Here is a 20463-nt window from a genome sequence, read left to right as displayed (position 1 = left end):
CATCTCTCTCTCTCTCCCCATCCCTCCCATCTCTCTCTCTCTCTCCCTATCCCTCCATCTCTCTCTCCTCTCTCCCTTGTCCCCCTCCATCTCTCTCTCTCTCCCATCCCTCCATCTCTCTCTCTCTCTCCCCCTATCCCTCCATCTCTCTCTCTCTCTCTCCCCCATCCCTCCATCTCTCTCTCTCTCTCTCCCCCATCCCTCCATCTCTCTCCCTATCCCTCCATCTCTCTCTCTCTCTCTCCCTCCCCCATCCCTCCATCTCTCTCTCTCTCTCTCTCTCTCCCCATCCCTCCATCTCTCTCTCTCTCTCTCTCCCATCCCCTCCATCTTCCTCTCCCTATCCCTCCATCTCTCTCTCTCTCTCTCTCTCCCTCATCCCTCTCCATCTCTCTCTCCTCTCCCTATCCCTCCATTCCTCTCTCTCTCTCTCCTATCCCTCCATCTCTCTCTCTCTCCTCATCCCTCCATCTCTCTCTCTCTCTCTCCCCATCCCTCCATCTCTCTCTCCCCCTATCCCATCTCTCTCTCTCTCTCTCTCCCTATCCCTCCATCTCTCTCTCTCTCCCTATCCTCCATCTCTCTCTCTCCCTCATCATCCCCCATCTCTCTCTCTCCCTATCCCTCCATCTCTCTCTCTCTCTCTCTCCCCTATCCTCCATCTCTCTCTCTCTCTCTCCCTATCCCTCCATCTCTCTCTCTCTCTCTCCTATCCCTCCATCTCTCTCTCTCTCTCTCTCCCTATCCTCCATCTCTCTCTCTCTCTCCCTATCCCTCCATCTCTCTCTCTCTCTCTCTCCCTATCCCTCCATCTCTCTCTCTCTCTCTCCCCATCCTCCATCTCTCTCTCTCTCTCCCTATCCCTCCATCTCTCTCTCTCTCTCTCTCCCCATCCCTCCATCTCTCTCTCTCTCCCTATCCCTCCATCTCTCTCTCTCTCTCCCTATCCCTCCACTTCTCTCTCTCTCTCTCCCCACCTCACACCACTCACACTACCCACACCCACCCACCACTCATCTCTCTCTCTCCCCATCCCTCCATCTCTCTCTCTCTCTCTCCCCTATCCCTCCATCTCTCTCTCTCCCCCTATCCCTCCATCTCTCTCTCTCTCCCCTATCCCTCCATCTCTCTCTCTCCCCTATCCCTCCATCTCTCTCTCTCTCTCTCTCCCCTATCCCTCCATCTCTCTCTCTCCTATCCCTCCATCTCTCTCTCTCTCTCTCTCCCCTATCCCTCCATCTCTCTCTCTCCTATCCCTCCATCTCTCTCTCTCCCCTATCCCTCCATCTCTCTCTCTCTCTCTCCCCTATCCCTCCATCTCTCTCCCCTATCCCTCCATCTCTCTCTCTCTCTCTCCCCTATCCCTCCATCTCTCTCTCTCTCTCCCCTATCCCTCCATCTCTCTCTCTCTCTCTCCCCTATCCCTCCATCTCTCTCTCTCTCTCTCCCCTATCCTCCATCTCTCTCTCTCTCTCTCCCCTATCCCTCCATCTCTCTCTCTCTCTCTCCCCTATCCCTCCATCTCTCTCTCTCTCTCTCCCCTATCCCTCCATCTCTCTCTCTCTCTCTCCCCTATCCCTCCATCTCTCTCTCTCTCTCTCCCCTATCCCTCCATCTCTCTCTCTCTCTCTCCCCTATCCCTCCATCTCTCTCTCTCTCTCTCCCCTATCCCTCCATCTCTCTCTCTCTCTCCCCTATCCCTCCATCTCTCTCTCTCTCTCTCCCCTATCCCTCCATCTCTCTCTCTCTCTCTCCCTATCCCTCCATCTCTCTCTCTCTCTCTCCCTATCCCTCCATCTCTCTCTCTCTCTCTCCCCTATCCCTCCATCTCTCTCTCTCTCTCTCCCCTATCCCTCCATCTCTCTCTCTCTCTCTCCCCCTATCCCTCCATCTCTCTCTCTCTCTCTCCCCTATCCCTCCATCTCTCTCTCTCTCTCTCCCCTATCCCTCCATCTCTCTCTCTCTCTCTCCCCTATCCCTCCATCTCTCTCTCTCTCTCTCCCCTATCCCTCCATCTCTCTCTCTCTCTTCCCCTATCCCTCCATCTCTCTCTCTCTCTCTCCCCTATCCCTCCATCTCTCTCTCTCTCTCTCCCCTATCCCTCCATCTCTCTCTCTCTCTCTCCCCTATCCCTCCATCTCTCTCTCTCTCTCCCCTATCCCTCCATCTCTCTCTCTCTCTCCCCTATCCCTCCATCTCTCTCTCTCTCTCTCCCCTATCCCTCCATCTCTCTCCCCTATCCCTCCATCTCTCTCTCTCTCTCCCCTATCCCTCCATCTCTCTCTCTCTCTCTCCCCTATCCCTCCATCTCTCTCTCTCTCTCTCCCCTATCCCTCCATCTCTCTCCCCTATCCCTCCATCTCTCTCTCTCTCTCCCCTATCCCTCCATCTCTCTCTCTCTCTCTCCCCTATCCCTCCATCTCTCTCTCTCTCTCTCCCCTATCCCTCCATCTCTCTCCCCTATCCCTCCATCTCTCTCTCTCTCTCTCCCCTATCCCTCCATCTCTCTCCCCTATCCCTCCATCTCTCTCTCTCTCTCTCTCCCCTATCCCTCCATCTCTCTCTCTCTCTCCCCTATCCCTCCATTCTCTCTCTCTCTCTCCCCTATCCCTCCATCTCTCTCTCTCTCTCTCCCCTATCCTCCATCTCTCTCTCTCTCTCTCCCCTATCCCTCCATCTCTCTCTCTCTCTCTCCTCCCCTATCCCTCCATCTCTCTCTCTCTCTCCCCTATCCCTCCATCTCTCTCTCTCTCTCTCCCCTATCCCTCCATCTCTCTCTCTCTCTCTCCCCTATCCCTCCATCTCTCTCTCTCTCTCTTCTCATCTTCTCTCTCTCCCCTATCCCTCCATCTCTCTCTCTCTCTCTCCCCTATCCCTCCATCTCTCTCTCTCTCTCTCCCCTATCCCTCCATCTCTCTCTCTCTCTCTCTCCCCTATCCCTCCATCTCTCTCTCTCTCTCCCCTATCCCTCCATCTCTCTCTCTCTCTCTCCCCTATCCCTCCATCTCTCTCTCTCTCTCTCCCCTATCCCTCCATCTCTCTCTCTCTCTCTCCCCTATCCCTCCATCTCTCTCTCTCTCTCTCCCCTATCCCTCCATCTCTCTCTCTCTCTCTCCCCTATCCCTCCATCTCTCTCTCTCTCTCTCCCCTATCCCTCCATCTCTCTCTCTCTCTCTCCCCTATCCCTCCATCTCTCTCTCTCTCTCTCCCCTATCCCTCCATCTCTCTCTCTCTCTCTCCCCTATCCCTCCATCTCTCTCTCTCTCTCTCCCCTATCCCTCCATCTCTCTCTCTCTCTCTCCCCTATCCCTCCATCTCTCTCTCTCTCTCTCCCCTATCCCTCCATCTCTCTCTCTCTCTCTCCCCTATCCCTCCATCTCTCTCTCTCTCTCTCCCCTATCCCTCCCTCTCTCTCCCCTATCCCTCCATCTCTCTCTCTCTCTCTCCCCTATCCCTCCATCTCTCTCTCTCTCTCTCCCCTATCCCTCCATCTCTCTCCCCTATCCCTCCATCTCTCTCTCTCTCTCTCCCCTATCCCTCCATCTCTCTCTCTCTCTCTCCCCTATCCCTCCATCTCTCTCTCTCTCTCTCCCCTATCCCTCCATCTCTCTCTCTCTCTCTCCCCTATCCCTCCATCTCTCTCTCTCTCTCTCCCCTATCCCTCCATCTCTCTCTCTCTCTCTCCCCTATCCCTCCATCTCTCTCTCTCTCTCTCCCCTATCCCTCCATCTCTCTCTCTCTCTCTCCCCTATCCCTCCATCTCTCTCTCTCTCTCTCCCCTATCCCTCCATCTCTCTCTCTCTCTCCCCTATCCCTCCATCTCTCTCTCTCTCTCTCCCCTATCCCTCCATCTCTCTCTCTCTCTCCCCTATCCCTCCATCTCTCTCTCTCTCTCTCCCCTATCCCTCCATCTCTCTCTCTCTCTCTCCCCTATCCCTCCATCTCTCTCTCTCTCTCTCCCCTATCCCTCCATCTCTCTCTCTCTCCCTTATCCCTCCATCTCTCTCTCTCTCTCTCCCCTATCCCTCCATCTCTCTCTCTTCTTTTGGCTCCCCTCTTCCACTGAGCATTGACAGAGAGAGTGCAGCTGTCCTGTGTGTGTGAGTGTGTGTGTGTGTGTGTGTAGGAGGGGAGGTGAGGGGCTCACAGAGACAATTAAAGGAGACATGATTAATATGTCAGCATAAACACCATGGAAGCACAGAGCGGCAGCGACGTACAGTTCTCAGTAAAGCAACACGTGACCCTTGGCTATCATAGATCAGCTAGTCAAGCAAAGCGCTCACAGTCAACAGCCATTTTGTGATGCAGTTCATCACAAAATAATGTGGGAGGATCTGAAGAGATTCTGATGTCACAAACAACCCGCTCTTCTGACACGTGGTGTGGGGTAACACTTTAGGAAAAATTCACTGTCAACAGCCCTTGTGGACTGACAAAGTAAATACTGAAGTAGTAAACACTGAAGTAGGAGATACTGAAGTAGTAAACACTGAAGTAGGAGATACTGAAGTAGTAAACACTGAAGTAGGAGATACTGAAGTAGTAAACACTGAGGTAGGAGATACTGAAGTAGTAAACACTGAGGTAGGAGGTCCTGAGGTACAGGAAAGTGCAGTGCACAATGCAGTGCAGTGAGTGCACAACTCACACAGACAGGATGATTTACCAGGTTTTAACGAGGTACTCTACAACCCATATAAAACCAAATGCAATTCCCACCTCTTTAAAAAGTCATAAAATAACCTGAAAATAAGAAATAAATACAAACCTCTATTGCTATTCTATCGATGCATTTTGTGTTTTCATAGTTCAAGTCTGAACAGTAACAGAGCTGGTGAAAATTTCACAAAATCACAAACACTTAAACTGTGTGTGGGGGAGGGAGAGAGAGAACACACCACTAACCTGAACACAATTTAAGTGTAAAAATACAGTATAATGCCAAAAGTCCATTTGTACACTCCTATCCAGAGTGATACAGCTTTATCAGGACAACAGTGTGTCTGCTTCCTGGGACTCGATCCCTCAGCCAGGTACAAGGTGTGCACTAACATGAGACTGTCTTACCTTCCTAGGTCTACATACGAATGAGGATTGTTTCAGTGGCAAACGTTAACCTGAAGTTCTGACCTCATTATTACCGCACAAATCAACACTATGTCCTGTCCCCAAAAAATATTTTCTGTTACAGTAGAAAAGCCTGTTTATATAAACTGTCCGTGTGACGCTAGTGTTGTGGTGCCCCCTGGTGTTATCGTCTGTGACATTCATATCCAGACCCATGCTGACGTAGAGTTAACGCGCGCTGACGGGACCGAGTGCACGGGCGCACGGCAAAGCCAGCCTGGGTCTCGCGCAGAAGTCTGTCCGTGCCGGATTAAGCACACATACCTAACATCAGAATGCGTGCGTCTTTCCCCACATGCTGAACAAGAAGGTGCTGGAATTTGGAGAAGTCCCCGAACCAGTCGAAGCTCTCCTCCGTCCGGTAGCGCTCGTCCCAGTACTCCGCGGACCGGTACCTCGAGTTACAGTCCGGTAGAAATGCCATTCTTCTGGGAAAGGGCGGCGCGCTCGTTGGCTACTTAACACCAGGTGGTCGGGTGAAAATGTTGGTAGTGTTTTCTGCCTGAACCCTAATACATGGGAATGTTATATCTACGGATTTCCCTTTACATAAAAGAAGACAACATGATAATTGCTATCCCGGTGTAACCGGCCATTTAAAACTCACGCTTCGCACCCGTACACGCTGACCCCAGCCGGCATCGAAATTTCAAAATAAGAGTCTTTGGATGTCTATGCGGAAGAAAACTGAAAGTCCAGCATCGTATTGTGTAAATACAATCTTTTTAAATAAAACATGTAAACAAACAAACAAAAAAATACATGTTTAAATGTAGTGTAGTGAACCGAGTAATGTCCATCGTTACTTATGTAGAATATTTAATGCAATGCGTAATATAGAAGCAAAAAAGACAGATTTAATTTAGAATTTATAGCCAATTTGTATAGGCTAATGTTAAGTGTCAATCTATATCCGATAAATATAGTTAATGCAAATAATTTAACGTATTAAACATATATTACATTTTGAAATGTATTCGTTGTGTAGTTGGTAGGTCACAAGCCTTTTTTCATGTCCCAGTTCCAGCAGGAAACCTGTTCGTTTGGCCTGTTAAGGTGCCCACTGCCTGCTTCTCATGGGTTACTAATAGTTCGTCACCTCCTGATCAAATCTGGCCCCACATTCTGGTTTCCAGCAGAATGCAGGCTGAATACATTAGCGAGTTGTGCATTGACATGCATTTATTCCAGCCATTCTCACATGTCCATTGTCCTGTTTGCATCTCCGAATGTCTGCAGACCCATCACTGACACAAAGGAAGGCGATTACATGGGACGGAGACTCCTGTGTAATTGAAATGTTTGCATTCTTTAATGATCAGTGTGGCTAGTTATGTTAATCGGATAGTCTACACTACTCTCCACAAGTGAAAGTAGAATACTGCTTAGTAAACGAAGACGAGAGATGGGGTCTTTAACTCAGAGATAAATAACCACGTATATCTCTGAAGAGGATGTAGTCCCCAGTAAAGCAATATTACCTTTATATTCACGCTCACAAATCTTCCTTTACAGAATATTTAGCTGTCCGGGAATTAAGTACACATAACAGATGACATGTTTTGTATTTATGTGTTGTGTTTTCAAACTCGCCGTAACGACAGCTTGCGTTTGCCTGCTTGTTTTTACTGACTTTACGCTCGTTCATCTGCAAACTCCCGCTGCCGCGCAGCCCATGCCGTCACGCCGCGTGGGCGGGGTCGATGACGCACTTCCTTTGGCGCGCTCGTGGGACAATTCAAAGCTCCAACCGTCCGTCTGAGGCGCGCGCAGAGGACGTGTTTTATCCTACGCGGAGGCTCGCGGTTCGTTTAATGGCGAGTATGAGTGGCGTGTGCACGTTCTTTAGAAAGTTGACCGCTGGTTAGTTAGTTAGTTAGTTAGTTAGTTAGTTAACTAGTTGATTTGTTAGCTAGTTGATTAGTTAGCTAGTTGGTTAGCTTAGCGCTCAGTAGTTAACGGCGCTAGCGAGCTACAACAGAGCGCTGTGACGAGAGCTCGATCTTAGCTAAACATTTTGTTTCCGTGAATGTTGTTTTTCTGTAATAACAACAACAGCTTGGCGATTAGTCTGATATGTTTTCTATGTGGATTTTGTCTCCGTGGCAAACACCACAGAGCATCTCCAGCTAACGTGCTTTCTTTAGACCCGAGTGGTCTCCTCTTAGCTAGGTTAGCTAAGACCTAGCTACGCTAGCGTTGCATCTGAAGAACACTGACTAGTTTTGAAGACTTTAGAGCCGTTTCGCTGCATGGCTACGTTAGCCGTTTAACTTGGCTATGAATGACGGTCTTCTTCTTTGACAGAGATGTCGTGGGATTTTGTCGTGCCGGTTTCCTTGGATGACTTGTTAAAGTCTGGTGCCGTTAACCAGTATGTGGTCCAAGACGTGCTATCACCCAAACAACTGCCCTCGCATCTCAACGGTGCGTACCTCTGTTTACCTTACGAACATGTTACGACTTTTAAAAGCGCTGCATGTGTCGTCCTGAAGGACCAATCTGGTTTTTTGCAGACATCTTGATGTCGTCATTATGTCCTTACTTGTACAAAATCTCTTGAGCAGTTGCGGTTTTGCTCTTGGTTTACACATGAGAAACATTTCTCGAGTCAGACAAATATTGGTGAGGTTAAATTCAGCATTTGTGCATGAAAAACTATATAGTTACCTGTCTTATTCTGTGTATAATGGAGTTTGCTCACTTTTAATGATGTATACTGTAGCAAGTCAAGCAGGAGTCTGGTAAAACAAACTTAAACATGAATGTGACTAGCAGTTTCTCGGTAGCCTTACAACAGGCCTTTGTATGGAGACCCAAGACGTGTGTGTGTGTGTGTGTGTGTGTGTGTGTGTGTGTGTGTGTGTGTGTGTGTGTGTGTGTGTGTGTGTGTGTGTGTCCTTCATCCTGAATCAGGCTTCAAAGCTGCTCTGAAGAACCAGGGTCCCCTGTGTGTGTTGGAGCACTTTGACACAGTGTACAGTGTTCTACAGTGAGTGTGATGTCACTCTGTTAGTGTGTCATTACTATAGCAAGGGATAACTTAATGCTGAAACGATTTTTGTGTGTACTACTTTAAAGGCACTGCCGCACAGTGGATGTCTCTTTGAAGGAGGACACGCTGGAGCTTCTCATTCAAGGTTTGTCTCAGTGATGGATGCATTCAGCCAATATAATAAAGACTACATTTCCCATGGTTCCTCCTGTGTGTTCTCAGTGGTCAGGGGCCTGTCTGTCTCCTTGCCCTCCCTCCTCATGTCTGGTTCCTTATCGGCGGTGGACCGTAAACAGCAGCTCAACGTGGTCAAGATGAGTGTCTTCTTGCTTTGTAAACTCACAGAGAATCTGGAGAGTGACTCCTACAGGGAGAGTATCATCACTGCACCCAGCAAGGTTTGCAGATTTGGTTGTCTGACATTTAACCTCACAGTTTGACCAAACTGGACTTTATCTTAAATATTAGCTTGCACTAATTCTGCAGGTGTGGTAATTTAGTTCTAAAACAATGTGCCCTCACCTTCTCAATTTGAGTAAGATACGTAAGGACAAAAGCAGCCATTTGTGGTTGAGCCCAGTGATGAGATTATGGCAAACGTGAGACGAGTGGCTGAGAGACTGTATCTTCTAGCTCTCTGATTGGTGGGTAATCTTGGATGAGCAGTGGAGATTGGCTGCCCACCTGTAAGGGCCCACCCACAGTACAGACAGCAACCAATCATAATACCATAGTCTCCTAAAGAAATGGGCTATGGAAAGTGATGGGTAGCATATATGTGTGTGTGTGTGTGTGTGTGTGTGAGTGAGTCAGACAGCAGAGTTGCAGTCCTCTTTTCAAGTCACTTGGCTTTGAGCATGTTCTTTGGTAATCTGAGGGCAACAAACCACTGGGAGTCCAATACCTGCATCTCTGAGTCCCTCTGCTCTACAGCTGCAGTATTTCCTTTCTGTGCTGGCTGTGTTTTGAGTGAGAGAATATGGAGATCATAAAATAACTAGAGAGAAGTGTGATGAGGTTGAACATAATGGAATGGACTGTAAAGGTCAGGGCTCCTTGTTTCAGGGTCAGGCAGATGTTTGTCGCAACTGCTGTGATCTTATCCTCCTGTTCCATGTTTAGTACAGCTGCACAGAGCTGAATTATCATACAGACTCTTCTGCCCATGTGTGTGTCTGCGTCTTTCTGCTTCCACCGACCTCTACCAGGGGCGTAAGAAGGAGAAGGCGGGCTCTAAGGGCGGCTTGCAGTGGGAGGGTGTGAGAGAGGTGGTGTTGCAGTGCCTCTCCCAGCTGCTCCAACTGGACATCCGTAGTCTCTGGAGTCTCTCTCTGGTGGAGGAGGAGTTTGTGAGGTACTGTCTCCTCTTAGAGCCTGGTTCTGCATAAATACTCCCCTCTCTTCTGTCTGCTTGTCTCACAAATGGACTCTGGTGGTGGTTGTTGTTGTTAATAATAATAATAATAATAATAATAATAATAAATGTTATTATTGTAATTGTTGCTGTTGTTAATATTAGTAATGTGTGTGGTACTGTAGCTGTGTGACGTGCTGTTGCTACAAGCTGCTGGAGAATCCCACCATTGGACACATGAAGAGTAAACCCACCCGTGATATCATCATCCACGTCCTGGGAGTGATGGTGAAGAAATACAACCACATGCTTGGTGAGTCCACACACACTCCGTCTCCGTGTGTGTGCGTCTCTGTCTGCCTGTTTGTGTCTTGCCTACAACCACATGCTTGCTTGCCCGATGTCTCTTATTGGGACAACGCCTTGTACTTGCCCAGACAGTGAGTGTGAGCCCCAGTTCCCCACAGATCTGTCTGTCTCTCTGTGTGTAGGATTATGTATCCATTTTGTGTGTTGCAGGTGCGTGTGTGAAGGTGATCCAGCTGCTACAGCACTTTGAGCAGCTGTCCTGTGTGTGTGCTCAGGCCGTGGCATGCTGGTGCACGGAGTACGGCATGCGTACCATCGTAGGTGAAATCATGAGGTAACGCCGCCTTCTTCCACATGACCTGCTCACCACACGGCAGTGGAGCTTCTCTGTCCGCAGTGCACAACCTGTCTGGATATTAAATAACATGCTTAAAAACTACTGAGTGTGTTTTGAGATGGACCATGCCATCTGTGTCTGCAGAGAGATTGGGCAGAAGTCCAGTGAGGAGCTGGCCAGAGAAGGCTCTGGAGTGAAGGCCTTCTCCTGCTTCCTGTCTGAGCTCAGCACTCTGGTCCCTGATGCCATGATACCGAACATCAGTGTGCTTCTCCCACACCTGGAGGGAGAGGTACACACCTGAGCTCATGCATGCAGAGATACAGGAATACACAGTGAGCTCACTGAATGAGTCAGAGTTCTCCTGTCTTTCTATTGGCTGGTAATCTTGACAGGGCAGTGTAGATTGGCTGCTCTGTTCTCAGGGCCCGTCTACAGTCTTCAACTCACAATCTTTCCACTCTCCGAGCGAGAGAGAGAGTGCGAGAGAGAGATGGTGCTAACGGGGTAGGTGGGTGTGTGGGGATTCTTAGTCCTGCTGCGTTTATTTGGCTGTGAACCGCATCTTTGATAATCTGAGGGTGAACATCCTGGCGCCAGATTAAGACAGGACTAAAATCTGGACTAAATAGGGGGTTCCATGGTTATTCTCTGCAATCCAAGACTAATGCATTAACTCGTTAATAACGGATTAACACATGTCTGGGGAAGCAGCCTGAACTCTGTGCGGGTTTCCACTTTGATCGTTGCTGCCCTGCTCCCCCAGAGTCCGAGCTTACGCGTGGCGGTGTGTGAGGTGCTGGGCGAGGTGCTCGTGCGTGTGCTGAGCGGCGACAAATTGGATGATTTGGCTCGAGCTGATCGAGATCGTTTCCTCGACACACTTCAAGAGCACATTCACGACACCAACTCGCACGTCAGAGCACGTGTGCTGCAGGTCTACACACGGATCGTCAACAGTAAGGTGTGTGTGCGCGCAAGATGCAAAATTGTTGCGTGCTTTTTTTTTTCTTTTTTTTTCTTTTTTTTTGCCTGCAACTGGTGTGTGTTTCTCCCCCCCCCCCCAGGCTTTGCCCTTGTGCAGATACACTGAAGTGATGGAGTTGGCTGTTGGTCGCCTTGGTGACAAATCGGTTCATGTGTGCAAGAGTGCCATCCAACTCCTTGCTGCCTTCATTGGCCATAATCCCTACAGCTGCAAGGTGAAATGCAAGGGCATACTAATATATTGTTAGTAGAACAGTATTGGTCAATTCTATGGCCTGTAATTTATGTCGCTTATGGTTTTGTTTTTTTGTTTTGTTTTGTTTTTCTTCAGTTAAGTAGTGTGGACCTAAAGAAACCCCTGGAAAAAGAAGTGGCCAAACTCAAAGAGATGCAGGAGAATATGAGGGCGAGAGAACCAGGTACCTGCCCATGTCTCTGTCTGTGATGTTTACTTCTTTATTTGGGGCTGATGAAGTGAAGATGCCCGGTGATGATTCCAAGGCGAATGTGAGTTCACTGGATGGGTGTCTTGAGGTCTTCTGCGTTCCTATTGGCTGGTAATCTTGACAGGACAGCGTAGATTGGCTGTTCTGTTGTAAGGGCCTGCCTACAGTCTTCAAGCCCTCTCCCTCGTGCGCTACACTGAAAGAACACAGGAGCGAGAGAGCGGGGGGTGCTGACATGGGGTTGGTGGGGTGGACGCAGAGATTCTCAGCGCTCTGATCAATCCAGATGGCTATGAACTGCATCTTTGGTAATCTGAGGGTGTCGCATAGTGTGCTGTGAGCACCTTGACCAGAATACTGCGATACTAATTAACATATTGTGCAGTCCTAGCTCCTTCCTTCAGGTTTTCCTTGGATCAGACATTTGATGCATGTCTGATCTGTGGTAACCGTGTGCGTGTGTCTTAGTCGCTGTAATCTCGTCGTGTGATCTTTGGGCTGCGATGGAGCCAGAGGTCTCAAGCACAGTCAGAGCTCACCTGGAGGCCAGCAATGAGGAAGAGGAGGAAGAGGAAGCTCAGGACAGGAGTGACCGAGACACTGCAGTCCAAATCGCCCAGTACCTCAGAGACAGCAAATACAGGTAAGGGAACAGGGATTCACCTGGACCAAATTAAATCGCACACCTGTCAACCTGGATTTTTTTTTAAAGTGTGTGTGTGTGTGTTTGTGTGTGTTTTAGGCAGGCAATGCGGCTGTGTGTGCAAGCACACAGTGTTTATCCTGAGTCTCCATTCTTCTCCAGCATGTCCAGTGTGAATGCAGACATGGTGATCAGCACACTGGCTACACTCTTCAAAGGTTTGTGCGTGTTTGAATTTCACAAGTAAAAGCAAATAAACCTCATATCCACCAATAAACAGTTTGGTAATTCTAAAATTTAGGGAGCACAAATAAAAATCCAAAATTGTGATTTTTTTTTTTTTTTTTTTAAAGCTGCGTTGTGTAAGATTGGGGAATTGGAGATCTCTCTAGTGGAAATAAGCAATTGCATAAAATACTGTACGTTTTGTAGTGATTTTGTGGTGCATTCCATTTCCCTAATGACTGAACCCTCTTTGACTTTGTGAGTGTGCTCACAATCAGACTTTCTGATAAGGACGTCGGAGGACGTAAATTAATTATCTACTATTGTAATAATGTTGGGTTTGCATTTTAGACATGTCAAATACAGACGTGTATGCGATCTTAACCTAGTGCTCTGAATGGGACAGGTTTTATTGAGAGTGGCTGGTCAGTTTGATCGTGTACGTATCCTCAGCGTCGTGGTTTAGCTAGGAGGTATTGTTCTATAGAAACCATGCCAACACAACATATTTGCTGTCCTTCTGAATCTAGCACTTTTGCCTGAATATCCGTTGTCTGCACTCACTAACTTTCAGCACTGTAAGCCACACCCCCACTAACGTTACCCAGGTAACCAGCCTGTGGTTGAGCCTGTTGTTCAAAACACTGCCGCCAAGTTCTACCCGACAGCTCTGATGTCTGAATGAATATTTCACACTTGCAGTAGCAGGAGGCAGCTGTATAATGGCAGATATTTTTATATCTTCTTGACTCTGTAATATGACTTCTGTTTTTAATGCACAAATCTTACATGGTGCAGCTTTAAATGACTGGATTTCAAATTCACTGAAACTCTGCTTAGTAATTGCAAAAAACGTCGGCTGCAGTTTTGGGTCTGGGTCAGGGGAAAAAAAAGCAGTTGATTTTTAAGTTTTTTAATTTGTCTAGTGGGTCATTTGCTATTAGAAATATTTAACTGAGGAAAGATAAAATGATAAATAGAATAAAGATGTGTGTTTTTGTTAATATAATATAAAAATATGAGCCAAGTGCTAAAGTGGGCTGGTGTACAGAGATATGGGTGGCTCACACTGGTTGGGTCACAGCTGGCTGTGACGTGGCTGTTGATGAAATCCCTGCCTTGCAGGTTCGGAGGAGCAGGTGTGTGAGTCTGGAGCGAGGGATGAGGCCCTGGCTCTGCAGAAAGAGAGCAAAGGGGAGGCGGAGGAGGAGGGGAAGGAGACGGAGATGAAGAAGCAGGAGATGCTGGTTCAGTATCTGAGGGACACCGAGAGCTTTGCCCTGCAGGTGGAGAGAGCCATTGCTGTCATCAACAACATGCTGTACTGGAAAACCACTACAGGTCAGAGGTGCTCAGGGCTGCCCAGCCACTTACAACCTGTGGCTCACCCCGCGTTCACACTATGTCCACTGCAAGGTTCCACAGCCCGTGGGAAAAGTTTTAGTTCGACCATTTAAAATCTAAACGGACACGGTTTAGATGCGGTTAGATGCAGTTTGTGTACTTCTCTTCTGTGTCTTACACTGAAGGATTTTGTCTTCAGCTTACTTGTTAGGGGTCTACACATGGTTCCTGTTACACTGCTTTGAGATGATGTTCAACTAAAACTATGTAAATAATTTTTTTTATGGGTTTGAATATATGCATAAGTGTCACAGTATACTCTACAAACCACACTTCTTACTGGTCATGAGTCATGGCCTGTTAGATGTTTAATCGCTGTGTAACAAGGCTGTGAAATGGTAACTGTTAAAACTGTATCATGTTTACGTCATGTTAATATAAATCCACCCAAAAATAGTAAGTGGTGTGTCCTGTCTCGCTTGCTGTCTATCCTGACCACACACTCCCTCCTGCAGTGGTCCAGGAGGCAGTGCAGTTCTGTGTCACGGCGTGTGAGTTCAGCGTGGCCGACTCCGTGTGTGGTGTGAGGAAGATGCTTCCCTTGGTCTGGTCCTCCGATGCTGCGGTCAAAGATGCTGTGATACAGGCCTACAGACGGCTGTACCTCAACCCTCACGGGGACACCACCAGGTGTGGGGCGGGGGGGTCCTAAAAGGCTGTCCCTGGCAGACTCTGCGCTAACTGCCCCAGTACTGCTGCCTCACTGCCCTGCACAGTGTCAGGGTGTCTCTGCTCTAAATGGTGCAGTGCATGTAGGGATGAGTGTAACAATGTGCACACACACCATGTATAAGTAACTTTTCTAGTTAAACACAGTGTTATTGCATGCATACATGCATACAATGAGTTTGCCAATTGAAACTCTTAGATTATTAATTCTACATGCACAGTTCCTCGCTGAGTCTTAAGCTTGGTGGTCCGCTCTTAATGCCACCCCTCTGCGTTGTCAGAGCCAAGGCCCAGACGCTGGTGGACAGTTTGTCTGAGCTGATGTTTGATGCCTCGTTGGGAACCATCCAGTGTCTGGAGGAGATTGTAAGTAGCTGAACTGCACACAGGCTCTGTGGCTTTGACAACATTGCTCACAACTGTGTGTGTTTGTTTGTATCAGTCTGTCACTGTTTGTGTCTCTGTGAATTTACATTTGTATCTGTTTCTTTGTTTGTCTTACACACTGTGTGTAACTGTTGGTACTTGTGCCTGTATTCCTGTTTGCGTGTCTAACTGTGTGTGTCCGTCCAGGTGCAGGAGTTTTTCAGCAGTGAGAGTGCTCTGCAGACGTGTGTGGTGCAGGTGTTGTGGGAGAGATTCTCAGGAAAGAGAGAGACGTCCACCCTGCACAGAAGAGCAGCAGTTCTGCTACTGGGCATGGCAGCACGGTGAGACACACAGAGAGAGAGAGAGAGGGAGAGAGAGAGATATTTTATATATATATATATAATATTACATACACACACACACACTATGTATAACTAACTTTTCTAGTTAAACACGTGTTATTGTTCACAATGAGTTTGCCAATTGAAACGCTCTTAGATGCTTAATTCTACATGCACAGTTCTTCAGCTACACTGCCCCATAAAGTATAATGCATGACCTACAGAGACGTGTGTGTGTGTGTGTGTGTGTGTGTGTGTGTGTGTGTGTGTGTGTGTGTGTGTGTGTGTGTGTGTGTGTGTGTGTGTGTAGTGCGGAGAGGGAGGTAGTGCTCAGTAACCTGGACACACTCTGCTCTGTGGCCCTGGGAGAGAAGGTGACGGACAATTACCTACTGGCCAGAGACACAGTCATCGCCATCATCAATATAACAGACCACGTCAGAGTACGTACGTGTGTGTATATACACACACACGTTTAATAGTTATACATCACGTGAGTTGAGTTGTGCTGGTAGGTTAACCGAATATAAAAAAGTGGTTTGTGATTTTGTTTTGTGTTTTCAGCAATCTAAAGGAGTTCCATTAAGACTTTCTATGGACCACCATCTCTTCAGCTGTCTGACACAGGCCATTGCTGAGGGTAGACACCCCTCTGTCTGTCTCCTGTAACAGTGAACGTGATTTTTTTTCTAATAGGATGTTTCTATATGTAAATGCCATACATTTACAGCACTTGACACTTTTACTCAAAGCAACTTACAATTATGTCTGAGGGATGCCTTAACTAACACTGGCAAATTGGCAGTGGTGGGGATTGAACTGGCAACCTTCTGATTACTAGTCTGGTACCTGAACCACTGACCCCATTAGTGTTAGATTTTCTTATAAAAACAATGCTTACTTAAGCAATGCTGTGGATGTTGATTATCCCCTGCTGCCCCTCTCGTGTAGGAGTGGTCTTGTCCAATCCCCACTGGCAGACTTTCATGGAACAGGCCATCCGGCTCATCTATTTCCTAGCTGAGTCACCTGATCAGCTGTGCGCCCGCCTTCTCCAGCGCTCTGCTCGCCTCCTATTGGAGCAGATTTCAGAAGCTTGGGAGCCAAACCAATCACAAATGGCAGAAGGATCTCAGGACTCTGAGCAGCAAGGTAAAGTAGAAATGAGGGAATGGAGACCCACCTCATCAACTTCCCTACAGGGCAACCAGGTAAACTGGTTGTGTTCGCAACTACTAAGATTTCTCCTTTACGTAATTTTGAAGAGACACGGACTGTATATTCAGAGAGTCAAAGATTCTGGTTATAATTTGTTTTCTGAGAATCTGAAATATCGTTTGAACTAAATACCAAACGATCCGTGCTGGTACCTGTGTAGACCACAGTAATGCAGACCAGGACGTTTGGATCTTCACTGTGGTTAATAATAATAATAATAATGGTCGTTATCTGTAATTTTCTCTTAACTGTGTGTGTGTGTGCGTGCGCAGTGAGCTGTGTGAGTCTGGCCCAGCTACTGTCTGTGTGTGGATCTGTGGCTTTTTGGCAGGTCTCCTACCTGGAGAGGAGTGTGAGTGCTGAGCTCCGTAGGAGGAGAGGAGAGAAGGAGGATAAAGAGGAGAAGGCAGCACCTGTGACCAAGCCCATGGTCAGATCAGCGATATTAACACTTAACGATATTAACAGAAAATTAGAAACCGAAGTTTTATTCCACATGTGGCCAGTCAGTACACACATTTTTCATGTCAAATTTTCGTTTATTTGGTTGTCGTGTAGCGACAGATGGGGGCCAAATAACACCATAAAACTTGTTTACACGGTTATCAGGAACAAAGCCCTGAGTAGTCATGACATCTACGCTCTGCTACAGGAGGCCAATGACAGCTGTGTGGAGGAGGAGCTTGGCTTGACTGGCGCCTCAGCAGAGGACACGGAGGCGGAGTTTATCCGTAAAATCTGTGAGACTGAGTTAATGGCTGGTGAGAAGGAGGGGGGTTTCTTCGTCTTCTCTGATTTGGTGAATGTTATCAGCTGGCGAATATTCTCTTGACCAACTGTCATCTTTTCTGTTTTGAACTTTAATCGCTGTTAATGTTTGCTAACGTAACGTTAAAGTACTGATGTTTCATACCCATTCTGCAGTTGTAAAATCATTTTTCGTGTGTGTGTGTGTGTGTGTGTGTGTGTGTAGAGGGGAACCTTCTGAGTGTGTTCCTGCCTCTGCTGGTGAGGGTGTGCAGTTCTCCGGGGCGATACTCACACACGCAGCTCACCACGGCAGCCTGCCTCGCACTCTCACAGTTCATGATGATCAGGTAACACATTATACTAATGTACTTGTAATCAAATCTATTCATGTTTCCTGAAAAAGGAAAGATTTAAAAAATAAATAATACATTTTCAAGACCACTGTGATGACAACACAAAAATTCAAATTCATTTTGCCTAAATTTCTGATTGACTTTAAATTCCTATCTTCCCCCTGCAGTCCAGCAGTGTGCAGTGATAATATCCGTCTCTTGTTTACCGTCCTGGAGAAGTCTCCTCTCCCAGTGGTCAGAGCCAATGCCATCATTGCCCTTGGGGACTTGACTGTTCGATTCCCCAACATCCTGGAGCCCTGGACACCCAACCTGTACGCCAGGTAGAGTCGAACCCTGTACCCACCTTATCCAGGTCCTCTACACACCCAGCTGTATGCCAGGTAGAGTAGACCCTCGTACCCACCCTACCAAGGTGTCATGCTGTGTTTCTGTAGGCTGTGTGACGAAGACGCATCTGTGCGGCTGACGGCCATCACGGTTCTTACCCAGCTGGTGCTGAAGGACGTGATGAAGGTCAAAGGTCAGGTCAGCGAGGTCGCTGTGCTACTGCTTGACCCTGAGCCCCACATTGCGAGCCTGGCACTTAACTTCTTCAATGAGCTCTCGGCAAAGGTAGGCACTCGACCAAAAACGTGTTCATTTAAAACAGAACTGGGAACTCAAGGTGTGTGTGTTGATGGTGATGTCTCTCTGAACTCTCCTTGCATGGTTGGATCTGTTTCCTGTGTTAATGATGGTTTCTCCTTCAGGACAACGCCATCTACAACCTTCTGCCAGACATCATCAGCCGACTGTCTGATCCGGAGCGGGGGATGAAGGAGGAGGACTTCAACACGATTATGAAGTGAGTGAGGCATGTATATGTGTGTGAGTGAAGGAGAGCGAGATGTGGAGATGTTTGGGTAAATTCTGCTGGTGTCTGTTGCAGGAAACTCTTCTCCTACATCACAAAGGAGAGACAAACTGAAAGTCTTGTGGAGAAGCTCTGTCAGCGGTTCAGAACAGCCAAGTGAGAATACACACCACACACTCCTCAACTCTTCTGCATCACATATCTTGAGTTGTCTCCTCAATCTGAGGGAAGACAGTGCAGAAATATTATCAATGTTTGTTTGTTTCTAGTAACGTAGGAGCGTTTCTTCTTCCCTCCCCCCCCCCCCCCCAGGACGGAAAGACAGTGGGCAGACCTGGCTGTGTCCCTGTCTCTGCTCTCGGTGTGTGAGCGGGGCTTTAAGAAGTTGCAGGAATGCTGGGAGTGTTACAGTGACAAGCTGACGGAGGATTCTGTCTACCAGCCTCTCCTCTGCATCATGGCCAAACTGCGACGCAGGGCCAAGCCCCAGTTTAAGGTGCCGGGGGGGGAAGGTCACAGGACTTATGTGCTGAGGAGAGGATGTAGTGCAGGTTGTAGTGACGCCTCTCTCTGCTCCCCCGCCCCGTGGTGCAGAGTCAGGTGGAGGAGTTTGAGAAGAGGCTGACAGCAGTGCACACAAAGGGCCTGGAGAATGTGGAGAACGAGGAGAATGAGACAGGGCAGCAGCTAGTGGAGAACATGCACACGCCGGGACCCAAGAGCACCCGCAGACCCACCCGGGGTAACACACACACACACACACACACACACTCCTAATTGAGCCCACTCTAGTGTCCTTTTGGCATTAAGCCCCTCCCCCTCTTCCTTGTCTCACCCAGGGCGCAGAAAGCCCAGAGCAGACCACAGTGACCTGTTGACCCCCAAACGCTCACATGCTCGCCCTAAAACAGTCATCACCTTCAGCAGCGATGAAGGAGAGGAAGAGGGTGAGGCAGCACCTCTGTCCCACTGCAGCCGTTTGAGTTTGTGTGTGTGTGTGTGTGTGAGAACTGGTGTCGTCATTATTTAGTCGTGTGTGTGTTGAGTGTCAATACATGCTGGATTAACAGTTTGGGGTTTCAGCCTCTGAGTTGTTGTGTTTTCAGATGCAGTCATGGCAGAGAGTGAGACCCCTAAAGTGACCACGCCCATCTCCCGCTGCAGACGCACTCGCCTACGGCACTGACCCTGCGACCCTGACCCTAATCACCTTCTCTTTTCTTTCTTTCTTTTTCTTTTATCTTGGTCTTACTGCCACTTTTATGCTTTTATAAAATGCTTAATTTTGTTGGACAGAGTGCTTTGTAACTCGAGTATTTAAATCTGGATTAAATCTGGTTAGTGCACCGTGGAAACTGCTGGTCGTGTTCAGTTTGACATGTTTTGTGCACAGGTGATGTGTTGCTGAAGATCTGGTTTGGGCACTATGCTGAGTTTCCCTTTCACACGTGTAGCACAGAGCAGGGGTCTTGTTCTCACTGCTGGGGAACTCTGTTTGGTTCAGGTTAGAGTTCAGCCTGTGTGTAGCACGCAGTACGACAACTACGCTGTGGAAGTCACAATATCTGTATCCCTTCTCTCCCAGTTTTGTATTCAAGTCTTTCCACTCCACACAGTTACCCAGACTAGTAGGTATCTGGCACGATTAAATCCACTTAATGTCTGATTCCTCTGGAGGCTGTCCGTGCCGGTCTGAAAGGGCCTTAAATGTGCTAACGTCCCCTGGTTTACATTCACTCTGGTGTATTTTGTAGTGTCTTCTCACACTAGTCAGACAAACAAAGAACGAAGAGCAAATGTGTCAGACATGCCTAGAAAGATCACGCCTTTGCAGAGGCACTCATGTTTACAGCCTTTGCTGGCATCTGCACATTACTGGGACTGTTCTCTGGGAATGAAAACTGATCTCGTAGTCCGTCTCACCCACCAGCGGTTTAGAGAATGGAAATGTTTATTGAAAATGGGTCAGACGTGGTTACCATTTTTCTTCGCAGGTGGGATTATTTCACTGCCACTCTGGATAAATCCAGGTTGAGGGTATGCAGGTAAAGGTGAATTTTGCTTGCGTAGAAAAAAG

General features: G+C 47.9%; 2 protein-coding genes and 2 non-coding genes across 7 annotated transcripts in view; 3 read left to right on the top strand and 1 right to left on the bottom strand.

Annotated features, from left to right (window-relative positions):
* Nucleotides 1-5557, bottom strand: part of ece2a (endothelin converting enzyme 2a) — a 69851-nt gene extending 64294 nt beyond the window's left edge. Inside the window, exon 1 of the mRNA XM_035528638.2 lies at nucleotides 5395-5557. Within this exon, the coding sequence (XP_035384531.1) occupies nucleotides 5395-5554 (160 nt within the window). The 5' untranslated portion in view covers nucleotides 5555-5557. The remainder of the gene's footprint in view (nucleotides 1-5394) is intronic.
* A 170-nt stretch (nucleotides 5558-5727) lies between these two features.
* ncapd2 (non-SMC condensin I complex, subunit D2) lies at nucleotides 5728-19741 on the top strand. Of its 4 annotated transcripts, none has more exons than XM_035528637.2 (32): nucleotides 5728-5840; nucleotides 7438-7557; nucleotides 8047-8122; nucleotides 8212-8270; nucleotides 8348-8523; nucleotides 9334-9479; nucleotides 9665-9792; nucleotides 9999-10122; nucleotides 10270-10417; nucleotides 10892-11089; nucleotides 11193-11327; nucleotides 11444-11531; nucleotides 12027-12201; nucleotides 12301-12419; nucleotides 13552-13767; nucleotides 14286-14460; nucleotides 14781-14865; nucleotides 15073-15209; nucleotides 15520-15652; nucleotides 15774-15849; nucleotides 16161-16361; nucleotides 16700-16857; nucleotides 17080-17188; nucleotides 17401-17524; nucleotides 17698-17853; nucleotides 17968-18145; nucleotides 18283-18377; nucleotides 18462-18542; nucleotides 18699-18882; nucleotides 18981-19128; nucleotides 19226-19333; nucleotides 19493-19741. In XM_035528637.2, the coding sequence occupies exons 2-32, from the start codon at nucleotides 7440-7442 to the stop codon at nucleotides 19570-19572; spliced, it is 4134 nt and encodes a 1377-aa protein (XP_035384530.2). In that variant the 5' UTR covers nucleotides 5728-5840; nucleotides 7438-7439; the 3' UTR covers nucleotides 19573-19741. The 4 variants fall into 4 exon arrangements, with proteins under 4 accessions (XP_035384530.2, XP_035384529.2, XP_035384528.2 ...); XM_035528636.2 differs by lacking the exon at nucleotides 5728-5840 and adding an exon at nucleotides 6756-6935; XM_035528635.2 differs by lacking the exon at nucleotides 5728-5840 and adding an exon at nucleotides 6756-6947.
* Nucleotides 8700-9006, top strand: LOC118241765 (small nucleolar RNA U85). Its single transcript, XR_004776352.2, has one exon. It is a non-coding gene; the product is annotated as a small nucleolar RNA U85 (small nucleolar RNA).
* On the top strand, nucleotides 11595-11880 carry LOC113568125 (small nucleolar RNA U85). The gene has a single exon (XR_003409546.2). It is a non-coding gene; the product is annotated as a small nucleolar RNA U85 (small nucleolar RNA).
* Nucleotides 19742-20463: the final 722 nt, after the last annotated feature.

Source organism: Electrophorus electricus, chromosome 11 (genome assembly GCF_041902795.1).
Source record: "Electrophorus electricus isolate QZ-2024a chromosome 11, ASM4190279v1, whole genome shotgun sequence".
NCBI lineage: Eukaryota > Metazoa > Chordata > Actinopteri > Gymnotiformes > Gymnotidae > Electrophorus > Electrophorus electricus.
Note: the sequence above shows the minus strand (reverse complement) of the source record. Positions and strands in the feature narration are given on the sequence as shown.